Source organism: Pan troglodytes, chromosome 5, assembly GCF_028858775.2.
Source record: "Pan troglodytes isolate AG18354 chromosome 5, NHGRI_mPanTro3-v2.0_pri, whole genome shotgun sequence".
Classification (NCBI taxonomy): Eukaryota; Metazoa; Chordata; class Mammalia; order Primates; family Hominidae; genus Pan; species Pan troglodytes.
This window is the reverse complement of record NC_072403.2, coordinates 170,659,343-170,671,056: the sequence shown is the minus strand read 5'-3', so window position 1 is coordinate 170,671,056 and position 11,714 is coordinate 170,659,343. Positions and strand designations below refer to the sequence as shown.

The 11,714-nt window shown below is 48.4% G+C and overlaps 1 protein-coding gene across 4 annotated transcripts in view; it reads right to left on the bottom strand.

Annotated features, from left to right (window-relative positions):
* Nucleotides 1–602: 602 nt before the first annotated feature.
* Nucleotides 603–11,714, bottom strand: part of TMEM181 (transmembrane protein 181) — a 97,943-nt gene continuing 86,831 nt past the window's right edge. For all 4 annotated transcript variants that reach the window (XM_009452313.4, XM_054686466.2, XM_054686464.2 and 1 more), the window contains 6 exons: nucleotides 10,842–10,944; nucleotides 10,294–10,345; nucleotides 7,533–7,615; nucleotides 6,204–6,293; nucleotides 4,639–4,705; nucleotides 603–4,218 (listed from right to left, as the gene is read on the bottom strand). In XM_009452313.4, the coding sequence (XP_009450588.2) occupies nucleotides 4,140–4,218; nucleotides 4,639–4,705; nucleotides 6,204–6,293; nucleotides 7,533–7,615; nucleotides 10,294–10,345; nucleotides 10,842–10,944 (474 nt within the window). In that variant the 3' untranslated portion in view covers nucleotides 603–4,139. The remainder of the gene's footprint in view (nucleotides 4,219–4,638; nucleotides 4,706–6,203; nucleotides 6,294–7,532; nucleotides 7,616–10,293; nucleotides 10,346–10,841; nucleotides 10,945–11,714) is intronic.

Genomic DNA, 11,714 nt, shown 5'->3' with positions numbered 1-11,714 from the left:
GCTGTGGTCCTCTCCATGAGGTACTCATTTTGCCCATGGGACCAGGATCCTGACGGCTCTGCTGGGTTCTGGTTAGACTCCTACCCCTGGGCATCACACCCCCCATTCTTAAGCCCTCCTCTTCCAGAGGTGAAGGGGTGGGAGGTGGGCAAACCAATTTCTATTCTCTTAGCCAGAGAGCTCTAACTCACACTTGGCCCAAAGCTGTAACACCTTAACTGTTAATCCCGTGTTCTCTGTAGGGCTCACAAATTGTCTTAGTACTTCATAGCTTACAAAATGGCTTTCACAATCATTCATTCTGTGTCTTCAACAATTTGCAGTCATTTAAAAAAATCTCAGAAGATGTGTTTGGAGGGTATCTGATTGGTTTAAAGTCACACATCCAAGTTGGGAGTTGGGCCCAAACCCACGCCTTGTCTCCATCTTCAGTGCTCTTCCCCAGGCCACATTAGACATGGCAATAAGGATACCTCCATGCCTGCCTGCTGAAATGGAAAAGCCCTGCCGTTGTCTCCAAAGCCGCTTTATTAAAGCATTTATGTCTGCAAGGCCAAATTAACTCCACACACACAGAGCAAACAAATCAAGACACATAGAAGTGAATATTAAAAATTTATTAACATTTCCCAGAAAGGTAGTGTCAGAATTAAGCCATTCGCAAAAGATGAATTTGCCATAAACAAACATTCACTTTTGCCTGATGACAGCAACACTGTGATGGGGTTGCACTGTGCCCCACGGACAGGTCCACAACTGAACACATGGCTCTACCTCTCCTTTTGGGCTTAAAGTTTAGTGTTATTTTATTTTACAAATATTTACAGTCGTTTTGTAAAAAGGCAGTTTTTAGTAGCAGAAAATTCTTCTGTTTTATCACAGTTACCAGCGTATCTCCAATGTCAAACCAAGAAAAACAGCATCACAAGATGTCACAGACTAATACAACTTCCCTTTGGCCAGGGGAAAAGATTTGTATCTTTTTTGTTTTCTTCAAAAGTCTAACCTCTAAGGCAACCGGTTTCTAAAACCCTCAAAATACACAAATACACTTTCATGTTTTAAGTCTCATCTTCACTAAATGTTCAGACACATCCGTTTTAATTATCCCTTTTATGAGGGTCTGTGTTTTTCCTGTGATAAAGGATTCAGGAAATAATTTACCACATTATAATCTATTTAACATAACTACCCTCAGTAAATAGTTCATCAAATACTTGAGGCTGGTGACATTTGTCTTGTAACCTGCTCATTTAGTGGGTTGGGTTTACAAAATGTATCTAAGCTTTTATTGCAATCTGCAATTATGTACATTAACAACCTTACAAACCTTGAACATAGTATATATATCCCCTTCTCTAGCCTTTCAAATGGGGCTGAAGAGAGAGAAAATGGCACCACTTCACTGCTGTAATGATTTAATAATAAATCAAGCAGACTTATTATCCACATGGATAACGAAGCTCTCCCTAGGGAAACTGAAATACCTCTGGTCATCTTCCAGGTTCTCCTAGACTGGACCAGTATTTTAAAAATCCCAAAGATGATGTTACTCAAGCCATTACCATGAAAGAACTAAAGTCAGCCCTTTAAGTTCGCAAAACTTTAACATAACTACCCTCAGTAAATAATTTATTTCTTCTTCAACAATTTTCTTGCTACTGTCAAAAGTTTCTGGCAGACTTTAGTGTTTTAACCTGATACCTATGGTACATATTCTACATGCCAAGTGCTAGAGAGTTTAAGCAAAATTTTACATGGGGTATGTAATATGTCGGTGTTTATGATATACCAGGGAAGACAAGTTGAAAATACATGACTTAGTAAGAACGATTTTCCCCTTAAGTACTTTCTTTCTAACTTTTTTTCTTATTTCCCACTTAGTTACAAAAAGTAAATAAATAAGCCTATATTTTTCATTTCATTGATGCATGAAGACTCAATGTATGAAGATAATAGTCATCAGTTTATAATTACACTATAGGACAAAGTTTTAAAAAGTTCTAGTGTGTGTATGGCTAAATGCCTCAAATATTTTACATTTACTGATAAATAACAGCATTCCAAAATCATGGACAATTATGATTAAAAGTTGTAAACCATATCACAGAATATGTTAATCAGCACGTCTTCATCAGTTTACATAAAGTTATAGTAGTCTTATTAGAAGTTGTAAAATTTGGTAACAGAAAATTTTTTTCAATACACAGAATTAAAAAAACACATCATTGCAAATTTAAAAATCATGTAAACTTGAATTACCCTTGCAGTAAGTTGTCTTAAACATTCATATTTACAAGGTTTTTAAAACAAATGTGAATAGAATCCATATTAAAAGTACATTATCCTTAAAGTTTAAATTAAAAGGAAAGATATAAAGGAAAGTCATAACAAATAGTTTCTCATGAACATCTCTAAGGTCCTACCTAGCACTACTTAACGTGGATGATAACGTGAAGCTCTGCATGGTAATCTGAGAGTCAATGCATAGATGAAGAAAAAAAGTAGGTACTGCTTGCGTTGCGGAACTATCATCTTCTGGACCTCAATCGCCAAGACGGCATCAGTCAGGTTGCCCACAGTTACCAGATGTTAACAGAAGTGTGACTGTAGAGGTCAAGAGGAAAGCACGGGAGACGTCCACATGAGACTCTATATGGAGTCCCTGACTGAAAGGAATGGGGAAGCTCCAGGGCCTTCTATGATGCCACAGATTCAGCAGTGCCAAGGACTTCACAGAACAGGTCATCCGTACCTGACCGCCATGTGACACATGGAGGACAGGGAACCCCTTCCGGAAGCACGAGTTGCCTTCTACCCAAATACGTTTTCCATGAACCATTTAAAACATTTTACTTGCTTTTCATTTTGCTTCCAAATATGAGTTTTAAAAACTTTTGGCCAATAAATAATCTAAAATATTCTATCAATCTTTCATGTAGCTTTATTTATTTATGACATGGGTTCTCGCTCTGACACCCAGGCTGGAGTGCAGTGGTGCAATCATGGCTCACTGCAGCCTTGACCTCCAGGGCTCAAGCAATCCTCCCACCTCAGCCTCCTGAGTAGCTGGGACTATGGGGATGCCCCAGCATGCCCAACTAACTTTCTAAATGTTTTATAGAGACAGGGTCTCCCTGTGTTGCCCAGGCTGGTCTCAAACTCCTGGGCTCAAGTGATCCTCCCACCTTGGCCTCCCAAAGTGTTGAGATTACAGATGTGAGCCACTGCGCCTGGCCCCTCATTTAGCTTTTACTTACATAAATAAATAAAGCTCTATGGCATTTCATATTCAACAGAATTGCAGAAACTGCTATTTACTGGAATGGTAAGGGTTCCTCTCCTGCCCATACCTCCCACAGGCAAATCCATTTAATCATGTGTGTACACACAGGCCCCTGAAGAGCACCATGGCAGTAAGACCTTCCCCACAGGAGTTGGTAACCTGTAAATTATCTTAGCCTTTCCTTATTCAACTTATCAAACCCTCCTCAGAACTCCACACTATTACTTCCCCTTTGGTGACGTGAAGGGTTGGAACCCTGGCATCTCCCATTCCCGATGAGTCATAACTCACACACTGCACGAAATGCAGTCCACGTAACTGACCAATCACTTCAGCCACTTGGTTACCCAGGGCACTGGCCACTCAACGAGGAAGGACTGCCCTGAAGCAGCCACAGATAAGGCTTCCCTTTGAGTTTAAAGGGTCAAAAAACAGTACCATGGAAAAGGGAAGAAAGAGGGTGATGCTGTCACGCTGAGGACCTAGTCACAGGCTGCCCGTGAACTTGGAATCAGTGAATGATTACAGGAAAAAAAAGTACATAATTCACTCTACTAAAAACGTGTAATTTCCTCATCACTGAAAACACGCTCATCTGAAATCTCTGTAAAAAAGGATTTGGCTGTTGAAACTTGTTATCAATGCCTCTCTTTTCGTAGCCACCATGACAAGAAATTTGGCTAAACATTTAAATTTGCCCTCAGTTTTGGTTTTCCTTTAAAAAAATATGTAAACAAATGAGGAACAGGAAATCTCTCCTTGTAAGAAAAGTCTGAATATAACGGGAAGGTCAGCAGACGGTCACCGGGGAAAGCATCCAGGCATCTTGTCGCCTCACTGGGCTGGCCGGGGCTCAGTCACTATCTGACTCCTCCTTGTACTTGGCCCGGATGGCCTGGCCGTTCTGCAGTGGCATTTCCTCATAGTCACTCCTGTGAGCAAAGAGACCTTTGAGACCGTCTAACTTCTGACAGCTCTTTATTTTCCTCTTCCACACTGACACACCATTCCAGCAGGAATTAAATCATAGCTTCGCTCTTTCAATTTTCTATCACCAACTGCTACTGCTCACCCCGTCCTCCTCTCCCCGACCCCCAGTTCCCAGGGCCCATCAGTCCAGAAAGCACAGTTCTTCCCATGGCCAGCACGCCCTACAGGTAGCCAGCAGAAAGGACTACTACCACATCTAAGCCTGAATACTGTGAAAACAGAAAACCACGAGCCACTTGACACTCCAAGGTAAATGCCTTCATACCTTGAAAATAATTTTAGAAGAGTAACCCATTCAGAAACATGCAAGGCCGTGCCAGGATGCCCAAGGTGTGCCGGCCTTCTAACGGACAGGGACTTACCCATAAATCACATCATCATCCGAGTCATTCAGCATGGAGAAGGCAGGATTGTCTTTCAGCTGGGACTCTGAAAACCAACAAGAGCATCTGCATCTCAAGCAATTGACGTGATGAGCCTGGACAGGCAGGATGCTGTCCCGGACAAAGGAAGGGAGTTGGAAAGAACTGGACTCAAATCGCAGATGCTGCCATGTCTGTATAAACCTGAACACATCTCATGAGGCTATTTTCTCATCTACAAGACAGGGCTGGCCTGGCCTGCCTGGCAGGGACGTCCTGAAGGCTGAGGGAGGCAGCCTGTGGGAAGGAGCAGGCAGGCTGCCATTGCCCACGCACGAGCTGCCTCCTGTTGACACGAGGAGTGGGGAGCTGAACATAGGCCCCAGGAGACATGGCTCTGCCCTGCCTGCCCCCGCCCAGTCCTTGGACGTGCAGCGAGCTGCTGCTTCTGTAAAATGGGCATGATTATATGTTTATCATAAAGTTGTGAAGCTTAAGTGAGACGCCGTTTGTGAAGGTGCTGGGAAAGTGCTAGCCCACTATAAGATGTCAGGGGGTGCGGAGAGCTGCCTATGTTCTAGAGAGTTCCCATCCTTTTCATTCCCTGTGCAAGAGGGTTGTTTTGCTTTCACTATTAGGTGACTTTTTGTATGTTTTGGCTTTTTTTTTAAATGGTAACAACACTACTACAGATGCTCCTTGACTTACGATGGGGTTATGTCCTGATAAACCCATCGTTAGGTTGAAAATATCGCAACCTAACGCATCAACTACAGCTAAGGCACCGAACATTGCAGCTTAGCCTATTCTGCCTTAAGTGTTACTACATTAGCCTATAGTTGGGCAAAATCATCTAATGCAAAGCCTATTTTATTTAATTTTTTTTTTAAGAGACAGGGTCTCATTCTGTCACCGAGGCTGGAGTGCAGTGGTCTTCTCATAGCTCACTGCAGCCTCTCCTCTTGGGCTCAAGCGACCGTCCGTCCTCAGCCAACCGAGTAGCTAGGACTACAGGCACATGTCACCACACCTGTCTAATTTTTAAATTTTTGTAGAGATGGGGTCTCTATTTTGTTCCCCAGGCTGGTTTCAAACTCTCAGCCTCAAACAATCCTCCCGCCTTGGCCTCCAGAAGTGCTGGGATCAAAGGATCAAAGCCTGTTTTGTAATAAATGTTGACTCTCTCATGAATTTACTGAATGCTGTACTGAAAGTGAAAAACAGAATGGTGGTTTGGGTATTCAAAGTGTGATTTCTCCTGAATGTGCATTGCTTTTGCACCACTGTAAAGTCAAAAAATCCCAAACTGAACAGCAAAAGCTGGGGACTGACACTAATAAAATGAGTGTGTCAACTCTGTGGGAATGACACAACGCAGGTTCTACATATGCTGGGCCCCAACTCACCTCAGAGTTCGACATTTCAACTGACTGTCTTTCTGCCAAGAGAAGTCACTGGGAATCACAGCGCCCACATGAATGGGAAACCCGGGAAGTGGGTCGTGGATGAACACAGGCCTCTGTGCCCACTACCTGGCCAGCAGTCCAGACCCCAGGGTGGCTTACCATAGAGGGCATTCTTTGATGGAGAATATACAAAGGCCAAGGTGTAGAGATAGAAGTTCAACAGGCCATAGAAAGATAAGAACTCGGCTGGTGGTGCTGTCAAGGGAAGGAACGCGGCATCTGAACACATCAGTCAGAGGCTCTGCCTACAGCCCGACCACTCCTCCCGCCATCAGCAGCCCCTTCTAGTGCCAAGCACCCGCCAGTGCCCGGAGGTCCATAACCCAGATGTCAGGACTCCACAGTTCAAGCCCACAGCCAGGGGTCACAAGCACTCTTTGAGGTCACAGTAAATAACAGGTGAACTATGGCCTCTCACATCAGTGGAAACCTGGACCCACTGAGCCATCTGGTGGCGCTCCTGTCACCAGCACCGAGGGCAGGGCCAGAAGAGATCAAGTTACATGAAAAGGGCAGGAAGGCCACGGGCATACGGTGAATCAAGGTCTCTAGACACAATAATGAAATAAAGAATTAGAAACAAACTCTCAAACCAATTGCTCTGAACATTTCTGGATTACAGACCCCTATGAAAATCAGATAAAAGCTTAGCGTGAAATTCAGTCACGAAAATTTGAAAAAATCGTATATTAATTCATGCATTAACTGGGACATAAGAAATCCCAAAGAAAGAACCCAGGATTTAAAGGAGTAACTCTTGAAGTGTCCCCAACAAAGAGTGGAAAGCACATACCTAACCTCTCCGACTTCTGGGCGAGGCCAGGGCTCCCGGGAGGCAACAGCCCTGCGCCACTGGCCTCGGGCACAGCGGGAATCGAAGGGGGTCCCAGTATTTTCTGAGCTCTTCCCTACAGACACAGGCTCAACCTGCCACGACTGTCATACCCTTGGATACATCTCAGTGATGATGAGAGAGATATCCCGGGGGGAGACAGGAGGCTCACGGCAGCCCTCAGCCACCCTGCAGTGCTCTGCTGGAGGGCAGTAGGGGCTTGGAGCCCCGCAGTGTGGAGAGGCAACCGCACCTCATTTACCTCACGGCACCTGCCCCTCTGGGTGGAAAGCAGCGTGGCGTGGGCACGCTCCAGAGCGCCAGCCTCTCTGGGTTTGGAGCTGGGCTCTGCCACCCGAAACCTGACCTGGGGCAACTACTGAGCCAAGCTTCCTGTGTACAGAGGGGGGACAGGCTGCCCCTTCCCACGGCTGCAGCGGGGCCAACTGAGACACCTCTCAGCAGAGACGAGGCCTCCGGAGAACAGGGTGCGAGGAGCTGACCTGTCTCCTCTTGAGAGGGGCAAATCTGAGCCACTAACTGCTGCAATGCTAAGCAGGCCTCCTGCAGCCAGGGCCCTCCAGTGAAAAGGATATAATTCTGGTAGTGAGTTGACAGCTCTGCTACAAAATTGTCTTGTAGTACTTGCGCTCCAAATCTCAAATAAAGGATGGCGATGCTGAACAAGACAGAGGAGCAGAGACAATATGTAAACATGCACGAAAACGGCACTAGCTTCAGAGAATTCTCTACTCACCCCATTCAAGCTTTCCGTCTGTACACTATGATTTCTGCATGGGAACTTCCACACACGTGCACAGATGCACGCACAGATGCACACATGCACACACACACACACACAGCCCCTGCTTCTGGTTTCTGGTCTCGGATCTAGGTGGGCTAGACCCACCGGCCGGCTGCAGAGACAGGATGAACCCTGCTGCGGGCCCCATCACACTCTCCCTACTCGGGGCCTTGAAGCCCCCTTGGCACATTTCCTCCCTGCTCTTGCTTTTGTAACTCAGGTTTTCGAGACCATCTCCTGTGACAGAGCCCCTCTCCCGAGGGAAGCCTGCTTCTCCTTCGTCACAGCTCCCCTTTCAGACACAGGGACGCCTCCCCGGTCAGTTCCAGTGACTGCACAGCAGCGAAGGCAACATCTTTGGTTCAGACTCCCAGCCGGTGACAGATGACAACAGAGGCCTCGGGACACAGGTCCACAGGCTCCTCCCCCACCTGCCTTCCACCTCACCTCCCACATGCCACCCTCAGCCAGAAGGCTTCATTAACATGTGCACCAGACCCTTTCACCTCCCAGCTCAAGACCCTCTGGCGGTCTCCCCGCACAGAATGGAAACTGGACTCAAGAGCTCGCTCTGCCTCCTGCCGTGCCCACGCCTGCTCATCTCCAGCCACGCTGGCCTCCAGCGACGCAGCTGTCTCTCCACCTCACCATGCTGATGCCCACCCAGCTTGCCGGTGCCCTGTTCTGCGGCCTGGGGCAGCCACCCCACAGCTTTCAGGGCTCCTCCTCAGGTCCTCAGCCAAACGTCGCCTCTCCAAGAGACACATCCCCAAACCACTCATTTAAAGTGGACCCTTCCCCTCTGCAAGTCACGTCTCCTTGTTTCGTCTGCAGCATGGCACGCAGGGGGAATGTATTTAGTTGTCTGCCACTCGTCTCTCTCTGTGTGAACATAAATCCCGTGACAGAGAGAAGCCTGTCTGCCAGGACAAGCACTCAGTAACTATTTGTAGGATAAATGAGTCCCCTAACACCCATGTGAAGAGAGATCACATGGCAGGGCAACTTCCGAGACGGAGGCCACCAGAAGTAGACAGTAGCTCCCAACTTGGGGACTAGGTAGTTTGAGGGTGAGGGTGTGAGAGTGAAGGTGTAAGGGTGTGAGAATGAGGGTGTGTGTGAGGATGTGTGACAGTGAGGGTGTAAGGTGTGTGAGCAAGGGTGTGTGTGAGGGTGTGAGAGTGAGGGTGAAAATGAGGGTGAGGGTGTGTCAGTGAAGGTGTGAGAATGAGGGTGTGTGTAAGGATGTGTGAGAGTGAGAGGCTGTAAGGGTGTGCTGAGAGTGAGGGTGTGTGAGTGATGTGTGAGAGGGTGTGAGTGAGGGTGAGGGTGTGAGGGTGAGAATGAGGGTGAGGGTGTGTGAGTGAAGGTGTGGGGGTGTGAGAGTGTGAGTGAGGGTTAAGGGTGTGAGGGTGAAAATGAGGGTGTGTGTGAGGTTGTGAGGATGTGAAAATGAGGGTGTGTGTGAAGGTGTGAGTGTGTGAGGGTGGGTCAGTTGTGAGTGAAGGCATGAGTGAGGTTGTGTGAGTGAGCCTCTATATGAGGTTGTGAGGTTGTATGGCCATGTGTATGAGACGTCACAGAGACAACGTGCACACCTAGCACTGAACAGAGACTAATACAACACACATGCAGCATTATTCTGAGTGAATTTTGATGCTGAATGAAATTTGAGTTCAAGTCCAAGTCTGAGCTGAGTTCACACTCCTAGTGGTGGTGGACGACCCTGGATGCCTATCTCAGTCCTCGCCCTCCACAAGGTGGGGACTCCCAGAGCCCACCTGGAAAGCCTGGACAAGGGTTGACCTCCCAGAGGCCCCTTGTCACTCCTATAAAGGAAAAGGGCCAACATCTGCTTATTTGCCATCCAAACAACCTAAAAAGGCAAGCAGCAGCTAGATTTTTTCCTCCTCTGGATTCTGATTTTAGGAGAAACAGACAAACCATAAACCACCAAGCAATTACCTGGAATCGATTCAAATAAACAACTTCCCAGACCGCTCTGTTCCTCTACCAACTGGCCAGCACCGGTCCCCAGGGAGGTCTGGGGCGCTCAGGCCAGGCCGAGCCTGCCCTGGGAGACCTCAGGCTGACCCCACTCCCTGACACAACACGACCAAGCCCACCTCGCCTCCCATCTCCCCCAGTGGCAGCAACGGAGCATGCTGCTCAAGGGTGTTTGCTGTCCTAACTCGCTTAGAGTCCTGTCCCTGGGGCACCCCAAGGATCCCGAGGTCCCCAGTGCCCTTACGTCCAGCTGGTGACTGCACGCTGCACACATAGCAGGTGGCACAGCAAGGACAGAACATGCCCAGCGCGGGCCGAGTGTGCAAGTGAACGTGCTCCAGTCCTCGGCCGCTTACAACAAAAACATGCTCTCCAGGCTGACGGCTGCTCTCGGCTGCCCAGCCTTGGTGGGAGGCCCTCTAACCTCATGAGTCTACTGGGCTAGAAGTACCCTGAAATCCACTCCACAAAAGGAGGCAACAGATATTCCTGACAGTAAAGGAAAAATTCCGTTTTGCTGTTTTCAAGAAATAAGTTCTTCTTACCTAATGACAAGTACTACGAAAGTCAATGCAGTCAAAAATTTCAACCTGAGATCTGAAAAAGAAAGAAACTCATTAACAACTCTGGAAGTAAATTCCACTTGCATTTTATTTTGAAAAATAAAAAACAAAAATTAAGCAAAGCTCTTTGGACAAATGCTCCTCCCTCCAGACTTAGCCGGAGTCACCAGCAGCCTAGGAGAACGTTGGTCCCTTCCCAGGGCCAGGATGGTGTCCAGGGAGGCCACAGCCACCATCCTCTGGTGGGGACAGATTCAGGAAAGGATCCCGCAAGCTCAGGGTGACTCGCCCTGCTCTGCAGGGTACAGTCCCGCAGGACCCAGGCCACTCTGATGGTCCCAAATGCCAGAGTAACCTGTAAGGCCTGTTGTGGCTCCCGGGGACCACGTGCCCTGGTCCCCAGCCTGTGGGAATGGACCAGTCCCTGGGCCCTCAAGGAAGGCCCCTGGCTTGGGAGACTCCAACCACTTCTTCCCCCACCGGAGTCACTCCCAAGCCACCCCTGCACTGATTCTAAAAGGAGCACTTACCCACATAAGGCATGTGACGTAGCTCAGAACACGCCCGCACTATCAAGAACAAGAGGTACAGAACGTACACCGCTGCCACCACCATGAAGAAGACCTTCATTCCCTAGGAGGACACAAGGCAGCACTTGAGTCAGAACAGGGCCTCTGTGACCTTCTCCTCCCCGCACCACCACAGGCAGGAAAGCCACAGGTTTTTAGAAGGGACTTAAATCCTGAAGGTCCCTCCAGGAAGCAGAACAATGGGTTCCCACCCGGGACCATCTGCTCAGTCCCGCTGCGAGCACAGGCAGCTCCCCTGAGATGGACGACACCCCAGGCCTTGCAAATCAGCGGAGCAGAGCCCAAACCCCTCCCACCAGGGACCTGTCCAGGCACAGTGGGTGCTCAGACTGCAGTGGCCACTATCTGTCTCTCTCGCCCCTGGGGGCGAGGGGCTGGCTCCCCACCCTGCCCCTGCATGTGGGAAGGTGGCAGGTGTCCAAGAAAGGACCCAGGCTAGGCCCTGGGAATCCACGCGCCGTCTTAACCATCAACCATTCCGGACCTCTGTTTTCTTATCTGTGACACGAGGGGCTTGAATTAAATGCCCTACAGGACCTAAGGTCTAAAAGTGCACAATTCTGGAATGTCACAGCAAGCCAAAGCCCTTTTCTGAAGATGGAGCTGTGATGGGGAGGGCAGGCCCGTGGGTTCTGACAAGGGCCAGGCCGCGGGGTGGACAGTGTCTTTAGACGCAGTCCCCACTCCTCGATGGCTTCGGCCCACGCCATCCCCCCAGCCCTTTCCTGTCCTCTCAGCGCCAGAGCTCCCCTCTTACAGTCAAGGCTCAGAGCACAGGACAGCACAGCAGGAATCAGGATCATTTTTCTCAAA